At 35.0% G+C, this 17,576-nt stretch overlaps 1 protein-coding gene across 2 annotated transcripts in view; it reads right to left on the minus strand.

Moving 5' to 3' along the window:
* Positions 1-2,385: 2,385 nt before the first annotated feature.
* LOC123542217 (uncharacterized) overlaps positions 2,386-17,576 on the minus strand; it is a 29,489-nt gene continuing 14,298 nt past the window's right edge. For both annotated transcript variants that reach the window (XM_053531450.1, XM_053531451.1), the window contains exons 5-9: positions 16,925-17,017; positions 9,092-9,254; positions 8,287-8,392; positions 4,590-4,680; positions 2,386-3,400 (exon numbers count right to left, since the gene is read on the minus strand). In XM_053531450.1, coding sequence (XP_053387425.1) covers positions 3,294-3,400; positions 4,590-4,680; positions 8,287-8,392; positions 9,092-9,254; positions 16,925-17,017 — 560 coding nt within the window. In that variant the 3' untranslated portion in view covers positions 2,386-3,293. The remainder of the gene's footprint in view (positions 3,401-4,589; positions 4,681-8,286; positions 8,393-9,091; positions 9,255-16,924; positions 17,018-17,576) is intronic.

Consider the following 17,576-nt stretch of genomic DNA (forward strand, 5'->3'; position numbering starts at 1 on the left):
TTTTACTACTTACATATTGCTGTTGTGATAGTTAATAAAATCTATAAGACATTTGTTTGGAAGCACATAACACAACCACGCAAAATAATAGAACACTCGCTTTGATTGAGCCTGTTCATGAGAGAAAATGCGAAGTGCAACATCCCTCAGGCCTATAAAGATACTGATTCTATTTGCACTGTCTGGTTTCTGACAGGATTATCTAGTATCACCCCTTTATTGCGCTAAGTACAGTCCTTTCGAAGATATGTGAGAAGAATTATGTACAAAAAAGAACTGGTCAACCAATCAATGTCTTCAAACATATTTAACCAACTAGTTATATTATGAAACCCTATAAGGTATTCTCGTGTAACCTTAAAAAATCTGAAACTTTGTTTACAATGGATTAAAACGACTGCTGATAAATGTGCAATGAAAAGTACAGATTAAAATGACGCAATAATACAAAGATTTTCTCAGATGATTGCAATTAATTAGCTTTCCGTACTTAATAAAATTAATATTTCCTAATATAGAGTTTGTCTAACAGAACATGTTATTAATTATTACAAAGCAGAATAGGTTCTCTCCAAGGTGTTAATATTTACACATGTTTCCGGGCATTGACAGTTAATTGTTTTCCAAGAAGCCAACTACTCAGTTATCAAAGAACTTCCAGGGCATTTTCTTTACGGACATCTGTGGCCAAGTGATTCAGGTTGCTAACGGACATCTGTGGCCGAGTGATCCAAAGTGCTAACGTACATTGGCTGATTGTGTCCATGTCCAAATACAAGTTAACATATCTCGACCGTATGCATTTTAATAGTATAACCAATTTCGCAGTAACGATAGTGTTTTCATTTCCTTTGAAAAGAATAAAACAACCAAGTATGTTAAATCGTTTTCTTTGAAAGCAATACAATACTTCCTCACTTGCTAAATTAAGATGACAGTTTATCTTCAGTTTAATTTATGGTGATGGTATTATAATATGCTCTACGGTGATCATAGGCTATAGAACTAAAGCTGGCATTGTGCTACTCATTACAAGTTAATTCTTAATTTGATGAAAAAATTGAAAAGATTAACCTAAATGCACTCATATTTTTCTCATAGGAAATACTCTTGTTTTATGCCATACCCCGCGCACCTCTCCCATCACTTCGAAGAAGCGGCGGTATATCGCTTTGCACCTGTCGGTCGCGTCGATCGGCCGGTCGATCAGTCCGTCTGTCCATCCGTCCGTCGGTAGAGGGAAGAGTTTCCGCCTAATGACTTGAGAACCACTTGACCCAGAACACACAAACTTAGTAGCATGACTGTGCAAATGAAGTAAATGGTCCCTATTGTTTTTGGGGTTAGTAGATCAAAAGGCAAATCATAGGTGCCTGAACCTTGAAAACGGTTTCCACTAAATAACGTGAGAACAAGTTGACCTATAACCTGCAAGCTTGAAAGCATGAGTGGGCTTACGACGTCGAGGACCCCTATCGTTTATGGGTCCATATGTCAAAGTTCAGTGTCACAGGGACCTGAAAATTGAAAACTACTTCCGCAAGGTAACTTAAGAACCACTTGACCAAGAAACTTCAATCTTCATAGCATGCTTAGGCTTTCAAAGCAGATGGCCTCCATCATATGTAGGGTGAGTAACTCAAGGTTCAAGGGGTCTTTTTCAACAATGTCCTTGTTTTCGTAAATTATCAATAGGTACACAAATTATGGTTTCCAGTTTGACCATTTAGGACTAAACACCCGATGAAATAAACGACGCAAAATCATAAGGAGATATTTTCTGGAATCTGGAATAAAGTTCACAACAACAGGTCAGTCACATGCTCGTGAAACAAAATGCTGGTTTAATACTGAGTTTCTAACCCAATTAAACAAGATTGATGAATGGAAAAAAATCTATTCCAACTTAGAAATTAATGTTTAAAACACCGGTAGGTCGGTCATATAAAACGGAATACCGGTATGTATCTCCGTTTTAAATTTCATTATATAAGATTTATGAATGGAAAAGCTCCACACACACTGAGTTTAATGACGCCATAACTTGTCTGAAAAGACTGGAACGATTTATCTCAATTTCAAAATTTTACATTAGGTGTTTCGTGAAATATTCCCCAGAGGTTATTGTTGTCAGACAGTTTACAGATTTAGAATTTAAATTCATAGATATGTATACTTCAAACAAATTAGGCATGTTGGCGTTTGAAATTTTATAAAATATATATGATCTATCTGATAGTAGCATGCATTAAAATCGTGTCACTTACTATGTCTTGTATAATGAGTTTCTATGACTCTGTCTTGTTGTGGGACTGACACTGCATAACACAGTTACACTTGTCGGTATAGATAATAGGGGTTTAATAGATATATATGAATAACGAATTTGTTATTTTCAGTTTTAATACATTATAATAAACGTAACTAAAGCAATATAGCAGGATGTTTACAATCATTATTATTTCATCAACCTTAGACTCCGAACTCTGCTTTAGCAATACTAAAAATGTATGCTTAAGAAATAGTAAGTTCCCAAACGTGGTTTAACGTATAATAACCCGAGTTTTGAGTTCTTATGCGTAAGAATATATCACGAAGGCCGTAGACCTGAGTGATGTATTGTTTCGCATAAGAACGAAAACCTCGAGTTATTCTACGATAAATCACACTTGGGAACTTATTATTTCGATTCTAACACGACATACTAGTATCAACAGTGTTCGAAAACATGGTAACTACTTTTTACGACCGTGCTACGCAACTGGATCGGATGACGTCATTGCACGCGAGTGGTTTATTGCAGAATAACCAGAGATAGATTTTGCCCTACATGTATGCAGGTTATTTGCTGGTCGCGTTAGAATTTTTATTCTCCATTAGGTTATAATTGAACCGAAAATGTCAATATACTTCCATGTTGCGTTGTGCGTGACGTCATTACGTATATTATTGTTTTTACTTAATTCATTGTCTTCAATTTTGTTCAATCTATTAAACAAATTCAATATATTTATATGATATCAATTTGAGTATGATCGTATGTAATATAAAAGATTATCAGCTTTGTAATGAATTATATGCTTGTTCTTTAGAGGAATAATGTAATTGTGCTCGTGAGGTCGTCGAGTACTTGTGCTGCAGAACTCGTGCATAAATTTCGATACAAAGCTATTAGCTGTATTTTTTACACAGTTTAAAAGTCCATGATTATATCTTGAGAAAATACAAAGGCCATATTGTGCAAAGTCTCAAAAAGAACGCCATACAATTTACATGATAGTACAGTTCGATGCTTAGTTTGTCTGGAGCTGTTTGAAATGTTCCATTGGTCCTTCATAAATCCATTGCATCCATGGCACTTTATACGCCATCAGCTTCTTAACAGAACACCTCTTGCCACCTGAGGAATGAAAATCCAGATGCAGTGGACCGTGATTACAATTAATAACTTCCATTGAATTTCGTTGTACCCGTATGAGATTTCGGCAATCTTCGGTTGTTGTTAAAACCGTTTCTCGTATGAGCTACATTTACGACCGAAGATTGCCGAACTGGCAGACAAGGATACGAAATCACACCGAATATATCATACCTTACCTCAAGACTTAGCCTTTCATTTTGAGAAAAAGAAATCAAACAACACCAAAACATAGAAAGAAAATGTTGTTTCACATGAAAATTAAACAGCATATAAATGACTGTATATTACTCTACACAACAACTGTCAGTTTACTCATATATACATTGAATTCACGAAAAGGGATGCATAACGCGGCCGCACTTTTGGACAGTTCAGCGCCTTTAGAAATTCACCATTTTTAAAGAACTGTTACATATGCATTTTTAATAATGTCAAATAAGTTTCAAATAAATAGGTTAAACGTAGTTTTAAGCAGTTGTTTATTTTTATGTCTTTACAGATGGTATTCATTTTTAAAGGGGACAACTTCTTGAGAATATCTTAAGTATCCATCGTACGGGACAGTACGGCAGATAAATGTACATGTTGCATGGACATAAATGTACAGTATATGCAATACGAATCCTCGACGAATAACAATAGTAAACAAATAGGTCGATCAAGTTATGTTCTCACATTAGGGTAAATGTCAACAACATAAATTATCCGGATGGCTCAGAGGTAAAGAGTTAGGACACTGCTTGAATATTAAAGCTTCGAGTCATTAAAAGAATACGTTATATTTCATTGCCAAGGGCAATACTTGTCGTTAAACGAAACTTTCCTCGATATTTGTTGGACAGTTTTGTCCATTAAAGGAACTAACCCACCCATTTAAGGCGACAAAACAAATAATTTCTCTCAAACGTCTATAAAAAGTGAGTACTCTGAAACTGGCTAGGGGTAAAAACTTACTGACAAAAGATTTTTGCAAGATATTGTTATAAATAACCAAACGTTTTGTGCAGAAGTTAGTATACTATTAATTATGGTTGATTTGATTTTTTCATTTAACGATAGGGCAGTAGTTTATTTACGTTCAAAGTTAATGCAAACAGTAGATAACCGCTTCGTTTTATAAAGGGGTGCAGTCATATTATTTTTATTCAAGAAAGAATGTACAAATTACCAACAATAATGGCCTCTGATACAACCAAGTGTTGCCGTACAGTGTTCATCTTGAAGAACTTGTTGTCGTCATTGCCACATAAAGAGTCGTCCTGTAAAACAAACGTATGATTTCTATTTATACCTCGACAGTTCGGTGTACTTTATAAATATATACATAATATACTATACTAGATACATATAGCGCCCTTTTCATGATAAACACGTTCAAAGGCGCTTTGCATATAGCAAACGCAGCCACTCAGGGCGCGAAATTCATCTTCTACTAGCACAGACACAGAACAATCTGACCAGAGGGACAGAGTGAGATAAAGCCTCCAGAACAGACAGAGAAAACAGAGAGAGATACAGGCCTGTCCGGCTAATTTAGCCTAGCTTAGACAGTCTGGTTCTTTAACGTGTCGTGTGTATAGCACCGAAACACGTGAAGCCGTCTTTTCTGGGAAGAACCAGTACAGACCTCTTAGTCAGGTGGGAGACACTCATAAGCATCTCAGAAGTTTCCAGTTCCTGGACAGGGATTCGAACCCCGGACCTGTCATTGGATTGGCAGTCATGTGTGTTACCACTAGACCACCGGCATACTTCATAGTAATGATACAAAAATGCGTATATTTTAATAAGAACAAATTGAAACGATTTAAGGTGATAAATCATTTTGATCATATAATGGATTAGTTTGAAACTTTGCCATCTGATTCTTTTTACTTATCCATGTTCACTATTTCCTTAATGTATCTTTAACAGAGATATTTTTCATTTGACTTTTCCACTCCATTTGTCCAGTTAATGTAATGTTTTAACGCATAATTATGACCCTGACAAACTTACAATATCTTTTCAGAAAGGTATGATATTGTTTATGCTACATTTGCTATGATAATCATTTACAATGATACGTTAAACTGAAATTCTAAAGAAAGATAAGATTGTAAAGATATTATGACCTTCCTTTTGTCTATCTTAGATGCGAAACAAAGACTTAATTTAAACAATTTATTTCCACAGCTACATATAGTTTCAAACATTGACATTCCATTCAGATCATTGAAAAACGACGACATCGTATATCAATACTGAAATGTTAATTTTGACTGTATATTAAAATCAAAGGAAATACTCTGCTGTCTAAATGCTCTCATATTGATAAGTAATTACAAAATTTCATAAAAGTCAATATAAATACACAATCTGACTTAAGTACTTGATCTTCTAAACGAAGATCTGAGAACGACCCATTCACATACGTCTTCTGTATATTTTGGATTTCCAGTATTGCTATTTTTATTTTAACCAGTCAGACGACTTGTTTGAATGTCAAAGAGTAAGAAAAATGTACGGTCATTCCAGGGCTGGAACCCAGGACCCCTCGCTTACAAAGCAAGTGGCCTACCGACTGAGCTAACCGGCTATCTGACACATTTCGACATAAGAATTGTAAATATCAAAAGTCAAGGCTACAAGTAGATTTGCAAAATGTTGTAAGTTAAGCTCTGATTGGCTAGCGAAAGGTTTTGTCAGAACGAGGCTATGAATAGGTCGTTCTCAGATCCTATGCGTAGCGTAATAGACATTTGCGAATTAAGTCTACGTGGACTATGGACACCTAAGACGATAGATTTTTCACTGGGACCGTCTCAACATAATTTGATTATATTATGCGCAGTAGGAAAAAGAGTTTAAAACGGCAATTATGTCATCACTATGCGGTAGGTGATATAAATTCGAATGTGCCCGTTTTTAGCTCGACTTTTCGAAGAAAAAGTAGAGCCATTGCACTCGCTCCGGCGTCGGCGTCGCCGTTTTTTAAAGTTTTAGATAAAGTCAAATATCTCTGTTACTAGCAAATCTATTGACTTGAAACTTATAATAGTTATTTACTAGCAAAGTCTACACCAGGAGAAATAATCCCCATAACTCAGGTTTGAATTTTGATAGAATTATGTCCCTTTTCAACTTAGAATTTCTGGTTAATGTTTTTGATAAGGTCAAATATCTCTGTTACTATCAAAGCTATTGACTTGAAACTTAAAATAGTTATTTACTATTGAAGTCTACACCAGGAAAAACAACCTTCATTACTTTGATTTGCATGTTGACATAATTATGCCCCTTTTTTACTTAAATGTTTTTGTTTAAATTTTTGATAAAGTTAAATATCTCTGTTACTATTAAAGTTTTTGACTTGAAACTTAAAATATTTGTTTTACTATCTAAGTCTACACGCGGAGAAACAATCGGCATTACCCTGATTTGAATTTTGACAGAGTTATGTCCCGCCGTATTAACTTGGGTTTTTTTTACTGGCAAAGCTCTAATTCAGAGTCAAGCACTGAGAAAAGTCGAGCGCGCTGTCTTACGGAAAGCTCTTGTTCTGCGTTTCTGTCCATCAGAGAGAAGTTATGCTACACATATCGCCAAAAATATTGAAGCAAGCCATGCGTTCTGCACGTCGTCATAATGTGGTGAACATTTGGGCCAAGTTTCTTTAAAATCCTTCAAGCAGTTCAAGAGTTACATATCGCACTCGAAACAAAGTTATATGACCTTTGACCCCTAAGTGTGATATTGACCTTGTAGCTAGCCATCCAAAACATGCGCTCTGCACGTCGTCTCGATGTGGTGGACATCTGTGCAACGTTTCTTTAAAATCCGTCAAATACATCAAGAGTTACAGAGGGAACACGAAAAAAAGTCATATGACCTTGACACCTAAGAGTGACCTTGACCTTAAAGCGAGCCACCTGATACAGGCGCTCTGCACATCGTCTTTATGTGGAGAACATTTGTCAAGTTTGTTTAAAATCCTTTAAGGGGTTCACGAGTTACAGAGCGGAGTCGACACGAAATTGCTAACTGACAGACGGAGACACAGACAGACAGACGTCCAGATGAACACCTTTTGTATCCCAAAAGACGTCCCCCGGGCGTATAATAACAACAAAGGAATGGAGACACAAGCTATTACGTTTTCTACAGTTTTCACAGTGATTTACCTACTGACCTACATTTTGATCCCAGCTGAAGTAGTTTAGATTTTTTCATGTCGGACGACGACGACGACGATGGAATACGGATATATTGCGATCAGACTAGCTCATCTTTTCAATTTTGACGCAGATGCGCAACTTATAATATTAAAGAACATTTTAGGAAAGTGTTATGACGCTAGATCAAATATTTTTGCGATATGTATGACAAAACATTTCTCTGGTGAACAGATGGACGGAAAGACAAATCCAAATCTTATCTTGTTCGGTGACATAATAAGCTAGACCTTACCATCATTATAGGAATGTTTTCCTACCAAACATGAATTAAAATAATCATGTTGAGACGGTCCCCTTGAAAAATCGATCGTCTTAGGTGTTCACAGTCCACGTAGACTTAATTCGCAAATGTCTGATAGGAGATGTACTTTAGTCAGATTGTATAAATATATGTAAAGGAGATTGTTATTCTTTAAATATAACGATAACAAAAGGTGTAAGATGTCATAAAATTGTGCTTAAATGTAATATGCCACCTTTAAAATATTGAAATAAAGAACTAAACTGCTAAGTGATAATACACATGTTGTCTAATCACGTGAAAAGAAAATGTCAAGATCGCATTTTGCAGAAGACATTTCTAGGTAATGCCTGAAACCACATACCACCTTTTTGACACTGGTATTGTGAATTTAAAAATAACTTTACCTGAAAGATGACCTTGTCTTTGAGTCTAGTAGGTGACAATATCTTACACAGCTCGATTAACTCTTTTGTCTCGCTGTTAGTCAGCTGGGCGTGTTGCTTGTACTTCCTATGAGAAAGGTGAAGATCAAGTTTAATGTTGATGAACGTCCGATTCTTTTTATAACTGTTAACAATGGTAAAGTCAAATAATGATAAGATTTCTTAAATAAGCATGACACTTAAACCAGACTGAAATAGGAGCTTGCATGTAATTCTAAAGTGAAATGAAACATTGGCAAGTACAATCTGCATATCAGCAATCAAGTATAACTGTAATTTTGCGTGAATTACTCACATATCAAGCTTTAAGCAAATTTGACATTTAAAACAGTACATTATAAACAGAAATTACTGTCGACTTTCTATGACTTGAAAATGTACAGATGTGCAGGGTTTATTTTGAACCCTCTCCCTCTCTCTCGACCTCTCCCTTTTCCGTTCCACACTACACGTATGACTGACATTCATCGGTCTATTAACTCAGGTAATATTTCCTAAACATCTCAAGGGGATATACACTTTTGGTTTATATCCATCAATCTTAAAAGAAGCCTGTTCGAGTGCGGGAGGTCGTGGGTTCGATCCCTAGCAGCGTCATATCAAAGACGTAAAAATGGTCTTATAAGAAACACCTGGCTGAAAATTCTGAGTTCAGGATTTTATAGGTATGTTAAAAGTCAACACTTGAACACACAAAATAAATAATCATATAATCTAAATTTCGATCATACACGTACTCGACCACCGGACAAATTAAATAACAAACCTGAGTTTCTGAATGTTCCGTATAGAGGTCATATCCAGAACGCTGTATATACTGTCCACATAGTACATGAGCCTTGCCTTTGGGTCTTCGGGAACTATAATATCCCTTCCAAATTCCTCAGCATCGACTTTAGTACTGCTCACAACTGCTGTCATTCTCAGCGCTTGACATGATTAGAAGCAGTAAAATGTGAAAACGTGGTCATTACAAGAAAAAAAGTGTGTTTATTGCATCTGTTATGTTCACTGTATAAGAAATTCCATGTTCAGCATAATAATTTAGATAAATAAACTTTTTGAAATGGTTATCTCTTTTAATTTCTAATTTCGCGTTTAATATCTAAGCAAATTTCCACTTAGTTCTGGATATGTTTTGGTTAGAAAAGGGGAGTAATTACATAAACTTTGATACAGATGTTATCTCCTACGAACAAGAATTTTATCTGAATACCAAACAATAATAAAACGAACATGCTAAATTGACTATTGGTCTTCAAAGTAATTTTATATTCAAAGCGAAACCAGAGAGATTCAATGAGGTAATGGCAGAAATGATTTCAAGACAAAAACATTGTAGTCTCAGATAATGTGTAAAAAGTCATTTATCTCGTTCTTCATGGAGTGCATTGTGCTTATACAGTTAATTTAAAACATTTATATGAAGGTCGTGTTCTTTTTCTTCTAAGATTATGTATTCTGCAAATGTCTAATCGACAATGAAATCAATTATGAATTTTAGTAATTCATGTTTAATTTATTCGTCGGTGTTTCTTATTTGTGTCATTGAGTCTATAATAGCGTTCCGTTTGAATAAGTATTTACATACAATTCATAAATAAATGCATTGACTACTTCGTGTTATTTAAGAAATAATAAATCTGTTCCTATATTTTATCAGTTAATAAAATATGGGCAGGAGTTTGGATGCGTAATAATTAAATCACGAGTGCGCAGCACGAGTGATTTAATTATTCGCATCCAAACGACTGCCCATGTTTTATTAATTGATAAAATTATTGGAACATATTTATTATTTCGATTCTAACAACGCAAATAATTTGCATTTTACAGTACTACATTTTCAGCGTAATACGTCATTCGGGTCATATGCTGTTACAATTTACCCCCTATGGTTAGAAAGTGTTGCATAGCCAATGGAACGTATATATATTTGTTTCTTTTTTTATCAGAATTTTGAGAAGTATTTATAAATTAGTAATCTAACAGCTCGCAAACTAATTATGAACAGAATCATCAAAATAGGCGAGTTGACCCTGTATTACGAGTGACGAGATTAACTTTTATATGACGTCACATCATTATGACGTCATACTTTATGTCATACATTTATGACGTCACCGCTGAATCATAATTAAGCTAATTGAATTCGCTCGTAGAGATCAGAGCGTGTTTTACGGACCTACACATAGGTCAGTATGACTTTTTATTATATTTATGTTTTTGAAATGCTGTTTTCAACCGTTTGGCCAAGAAATAATTCGTATGTAATGGAACTGAACTAGAATCTCTTATGTTACAATCATAGGGGGGTGAAATGTAACAGCCATCCATATTTTATCGTAGATTCATGTATAGGCGATTTCGCTATATGTGTATATAGCAATTGCTGCGGATCGTGTTAGAATCACCAATCCATTAAATATACAAACATTTGTGGCAGGAACATTAAATTTGAGTAGTTTTTTTTTCCTATAAAAAAACAGGTCCTGCTGAAACTGACCATATGAATGATAAAAAGGACCGATTGTCTGACTGTAAACCATTTGCCTATCGGAGCGTTGGAGTCCAACCTTGTCAGGGGAGGACTTTTTGCCATTCGGAGCTGTGAGGTCCAACCTTGTAAGAGGTGGCCATTTTGCGAATCGGACCTATAGAGTCCGATCATGTAAGAGAATGAATTTTGCCAATCGAAACTATGGAGTCCAACCTTGTAAGAGGTGGACATTATGCCAGTCGAGACTTTTGAGTCAAACCTTGTAAGCGGTAGACAATTTGCTGACCGGAGCTGAAGAGTCCAACCTTGCCAGAAGTGGAATGTTTAAATTACGAAAACAGGGCGGCTAGTGGGTCTAACTTTAGGTGCCTGTCCGTGCATAAAATATTGACGGGAAAGAAAGCGCATGCGGTTTTATCTAGGAGGTTGCTTTATGGCATTATGTTGTTGCAAATTAACAAATCAAAAAATCAAAAAACAGTTTGACATAATTACGAACAAACATTTAGAGATTAGATTGCCTTCTTAAAAATAGCTTTATCATTAACACAATGATAATTGTAATTAAATCTGCCTTAAATAAATAGTAAACATAATAAATTATTGTAACTAAGTATTGGTAGGGAAAATGTCACATAAGACATTGGTTGATTGTCTTCCTTTAAAATCCAACGACAATCTGAACAAAAACAATTCAGGTAGCTTAAAGAATATCTCTACCTAGGTTTCCGCACATGCCTGATAAATGCTTGGATAGGACACTTAGGAGTCTTCCTCAACCACAAAAGGCTGGAAATATCGCCATCTGAACTAAATTGTGTCGATGCGACTCTAATCTAACAAAAAAGGAGGTATGGCTTCCTCACACGAAAAATGCCACGTCCAATCAAAATCAGCGGTTGTAATCACTTTGCCGCTGAGGTGCATTGATAGTTTTGAGATTGGTCTATCTCACTGGATGTTGTTATGTATGCTACAGATTTTTAACAGAATATTTACATAAAATATGCTGCCTCCTGTTACCCATATATGAGTGACAATTTATGGTGTAAATTGTATTTTGTATTGATGACACATTGACAAAATAATAAACTGCAAAGTAACTCTTAATTAAAAATACTCTTTCATTTTGGTTCCCTTGTCAAATTACATTTACTGAACAAAATTTAATATTAAAATGCCTTCTAACGGATGAGATGTTTATCAAACTGAAATACTCAATACAGTTATGTAAAAAAAGGATTGGAATGAACAATATCATTTAGAATATTCTTTTAATTATTGAAATATGTGCATATATATGTGTCTACCTCTACATAATAATTTAGCAGACTACAAGATAATAAAAACATATAATGTATATGCTAGAATAGATTCCAAACGCTCCTGCTGAAAAATTTTAATGAAATTACTTCTTGTTTCGATTTTAAGTGCAAAACTATGTCAGTGTGATTTGTACTCTAAATTATCAGTATCAAAACAAAATTGGATAACACTTCCTGGTTCACCTGAGATGTTACGGTCGCATTTTGAAATATATATGTAGATAGATATTAATACACGTATAAAATGCACATTTCTGTATCAAAAAGGTGAAAATAAAAGTGATCTTGAAATAACAAGTTTAATTTTCGCGTGGATACTTTTTAAATACCCCTTTAAATGAAAAATTAACGAAGGGAACAACACAGTTTATCAGCATATAAGCATTACTATGCACATCTCTTAGATAAAAGTTTACTCGAAATTAATTTATTTTTTGTATTTGGTACGATATTTTCCCATCCGACAAATAATGAAATTCGCAGGGCAAGATACCTTTGGCATTTCTGATTCGCAGCAAGAAACTAATGAAATTTCCAGCCCTGTGACAGTAACTAGAAATCAGAGTCCTTATGGGCTTTTCATGTGTTTGTTTAAATGTCAACATTCTGTGATGGCGTTTGTTTCTATACAACACGTTTTGTAGGACTTTGTAAAGAGCAGAGCATAAATTTTGCAGAAGAAGTCATAAACGACTTTTTTTTATCGTTTTTTTTTTATGGAGGCTACCCTCAGGAGAATATCGTGTGTGGCATACTATTATTGAAACATAGTCATTAAAAACTGGATATGAAACGGGTCTACTCCTCGTACGTAAATAGGATAGGAAAGGGCTTCGGAGAGATTTTCCTATCCTGAAAATATCAGAAAAGTAAAAGGAAGAACAAAGAAGAAAATAAACACATGTTCATGTATGCAATTCCGTGAACTATTTTAAAAGGGCTATCAAGGGCGCAACCAATCATCTGGGGCAAACTTTATTAAACATTGGATAATATATGACGAATGCGTAGCCAAGTGGTTAAAGTCGCAGACTTCAAATCACTTGAACCTCACCGCTGTGGATACGAGCTTCACTTATGTAAAGAATCTATCCATCTGGCTTACAGAAGGTCGGTGGTTCCATCAAGCTGCCGGTCCTTGATGAAATAATGCACGGATTGCACGAATCAAAGTTGGAAAGTCGCCGCATGACCTATCTATGTAACTGTGTCGAAGCAACGTTAAATCTAACACAAAAGAAGAAAACAGACAGATATTGTCTAAAATATATTTCAAAGCAATTTGTCAGTCACATGTTCGTAAAACAAAACTCCAGTTGAATTCTGAACTCACTTGTAGAATACTGTTGATTAGAAAATCTATCACAACTTAGACAGTATGTTTGATGCTTAGCCTTACATTTGAAAAAAAATCCAGCAAAGCCAAGTCATAGAAAGAAAAATCTGTTTCACATGAAAATTGAACTGCATAAAACATGTATATTTCTCTACAGAACAAGTGTCTTTTTATTAATATGTACAATGAATTCCGAAAAAGGACTAAATGAAGAGGCCATTCTTTCGGACAGATCAACGTCGTTAAAATCTCGTTTGAATGCATTTGCAGTAATGTCCCAGTGCTAAAATTCCACATAACTAGGTGGAACATAGTTTTCAGTAATTGTTTATTTTCCTTCACTTATTTTTAAAAGGGGACAATACTTTTAGAATATTTTAAGTATCAATCGTACGAAACAGTTTGGTAGAACTTGTAATGCGCAAGCAGATTTTTTGGTACAGAATGATGTTGTTCGTTAATCAACTATTACTGTTTGTGTGATGTACCCAATACATAAACTTAAAAAACGCCGTTAGGTAGGTCATATAAAACGGAAAACCGGTATGTAACTCCGTTTTAGATTTAATCATATAAGATATATGGATTGAAAACCTTCACACACTGAGAACAATGACACCATAACTTGTCTAAAAAGATTGAAACAATTTATCTCAATTTCAGAATTTTACATTAAGTGTTTCGTGAAATATTCCCCAGAGGTTATTGTTGTCAGACAAATACAATTTACAGATTTAGAATTTATATTCATATATATATATATATATGTATACTTCAAACAAATGAAACGGGTTGGTGTTTGGAAATTTATAAAGTATAAATGATCTATTGCTTTGCTTGTTTTTGTTGGGTTTAATGTCGCACTGACACAATTATATGTCATATGGAAACACCGGTCTTACTTAAGCCCGTAAGATTGCTTTCCCATGAAACGATTTCAACGCCTCGAGTGGAGCTCGTACCAGCATCGATAAGAAGTAGGTGGTTCGAAGTCAGCGATCTTCATCACTCAGCTACAGAGGCCCCATGATGTTTTTGATATTAGCAAGCTTCAATATCGTGTCATGCTGGGAATAATATGTTTAATGAGCTTTAGAGACTCTGTCTTTGCTGTTAGACGGACACTGCATAAAACAGTTACACTTGTCTGTAACTCGGGTTTATTAGAGATGTATGAAAAACGAATTCAATTTTGATATATAATAAATTTAACTGAAGCTAATCAACCATAATGTTTTATAATCATCATCATTTCATTAATCTAAGTCTCCGAATTTTGTTTTAGCAATACCTTATGCACTTATGGTTCTACTTTTATATGTGCGTTTTTTATTAGCAGTATCGTGGTTTTTTACAATCATCATCATTTTTGCCATTTTCATTTAGCACTTATTTTCTACGTTTTGGATCATTACGAATACTATTGAATGACCTCTGCTAATCCCGTTTGGTGCCAGTGTGTATAGAATCAACTCATATGAATATGCCTGTCTGCCTTCGAGGATCGCAATATTAAAATTTTCAATGTCTAAAAACAGTTAAATCATACATTATATTATGATACTGCACTGTTGTTGAGACAGTTAGCCAAACTTGCCAAAAAGAATTAATCATAATTATACATCATATTATAATAAAACAAGATCAAACTGTTTTGTATTCATTTTCTGATGCATAAAACATCATCATTTTACACAGAGTATAAGTACATGGTTATATAATAGTAAACGCAAAGGTCGCAATGCAACAATTATAGTTTTTATTACATACTCGTTTTTTTTTTCTCCATTGAGTTAATTTTCAATAATGACGTCTGAATTTCAAATCGGGTGCGAGACGTCATTTTGATGTGTGTTGTTTTTTCGTCTACGCCGTATTCGTTAGCTTTATTCAGACTATTGAACAAATTAATAACATGTATATAATATCAATATGTATAAATTTGTATGTAATAAAAAAGGCTATCACCTCAGCATTAAGAAATATGCACTTGTTCTTTAGCGGAATAATATTGCGCGACTTTATTTTTCCGCTGTAAACCTCGCTCCTAAAGTCGCGCAATATTTCCGCTGTAAAACATTATAATTGTTTTACACAGTTTGAAAGTCCATTATTATATATTTTGTAAATTCAAAGGTCATACATTGTACAATGTCTCATAAAGAACACTATACAATTGACAAGATGTTACAGTTTGATGCTTCGTTGGCCTGCAACTGTTTGTCAGGATACTGGTTATATGACCCAGGGAAGTGCCTACGCCTTTAGTATCTTGAACAATGGTTTGGGTCCAATCGCTAAGGTGACTATGTCTTAGACTAGCTGACAAATGATGTAGAATGTCCTTTGTTAAAACGTAGAGCTGGTGAGACCAAATATCTCATATATAGAATTTTCCTCTGGCTACCTTGCCTAAATGATTCGTGTACTAATGATTCGTAAATGATTTCTTATTATGAGTCAGACAATTTCAGGGATCAGGCAAATCACTAAATGTTTCAAACTAACAATCTTCAATTAAAAATGATTAGCTCAAACTCCTATAGGCTGGAGACTATACTTGACTGTTTTTTTTTGTTGAAGTTCCCGTCAGACAATGTCTTTGAATCAACAACATACGAGTCTTATCGCATAGATGCCCGGCCTCTGTCCTCTCAAACTCTATATGATTGCCCTGACTCCTGGATGCTCAGCGCCTATATGCTATCATATGTAGCATTCAACTACCATATAGGTATATCTCCGATGCCTTGGCTGTACTTCGCCAGTAATGTTGAACCGTCTATAAGCTGGAACTCTCTTACTATCTCAGTAGATTACCAAACGCTGGGTCTCTGTCTCAGCTTCCCGATGCTCAGCCTATATATGCTATCATATATAGCATTCAACTACCCTTAAGGTAAAACTTCTATGCGCTGGCCCTATAGCTCGAAACCTGGTTGAAATTCTACAACTCTTCTTTAGTCTACGAACTTCCAAAGTCTTCTTTTTAATAATTTATCCGCCCTGACAGGGTAACTGCAATAGTCTCCTTATCAAGGTACCAGGATAAATTATTAGTTGAATCCTCGATGTGTCTTCTTCGACCGCTGGATACCGAATGAGCTCTCTGTCATCTATCTGCCTATTTATACTTTAGCAGACGTGCTATTTTTAGAACTTGTTTCTGATTGGTTCAAATTTAAACATAACGTTTTACAACGAGTACTTGCTCTATCAAATATCTGGTTCGCTTTAACTTTTGTTTATGACATAATGTGTGAAGCTGGGACCCAGCTATCTATATAATGAACCCAAATCAGCCACAAATGACCCAAATTCTATTATTTACAGCAATGCAACAATTATAATAGCAATGACATCATAAAAAGGGCGTCAAGCACTACCTGTGCTTATGTGTTACGTTATCACTATATCAGATAAAGAAATTATTCTTACATTGTGTGAAATGTTCCATTGGTCCTTCATAAATCCATTGTATCCATGGTACTTTATACGCCATCAGCTTCTTAACTGAACATCTCTTGCCACCTGAAAAATGGAAATGATATCAAGGTAGTGGGCCGATAATGGTAATCTGTAATTACCGTTAGATTTCGTATTCTCCGTATGAAATTTCGGCACTCTTCGGTTGTTACGGAAACCATTTCTCCATGAGTTACATTTACGACCGAAGATTACCGGACTAGTAGACAATAATACGAAATCACACGGAAATTTCCGACGGTCATTACTGGGCCACTACCTTAAATTAGAAAAAAGGTTAATTTTAGTCCCGTCTTTTCAATAATTGTACATGCTGTATAGACAAAAGAGTAGAGTATTTGACAAATAGTGTAACTCAAACGCTTCCTGTAAATATAGGCAGATCAGTTTATTCACGCAAAATAGTGTATGAGCACGTTACCAAAAGCTACACACATCAAATACCCGGATGGCATGGAGGTAATCTATTAGGACACGGAATGAGTTTTGAGTACGCTCTGCAGGCATCAAAATAGTGCATTATATTTCATACCCAAGAGGATTATAATGTCGTTTAACGGAACTTTCCACGTTATTCGACGAATAGTTTTGTCTCATTATTTAG

This window comes from Mercenaria mercenaria, chromosome 19, assembly GCF_021730395.1.
Source record: "Mercenaria mercenaria strain notata chromosome 19, MADL_Memer_1, whole genome shotgun sequence".
NCBI classification, from domain to species: Eukaryota; Metazoa; Mollusca; class Bivalvia; order Venerida; family Veneridae; genus Mercenaria; species Mercenaria mercenaria.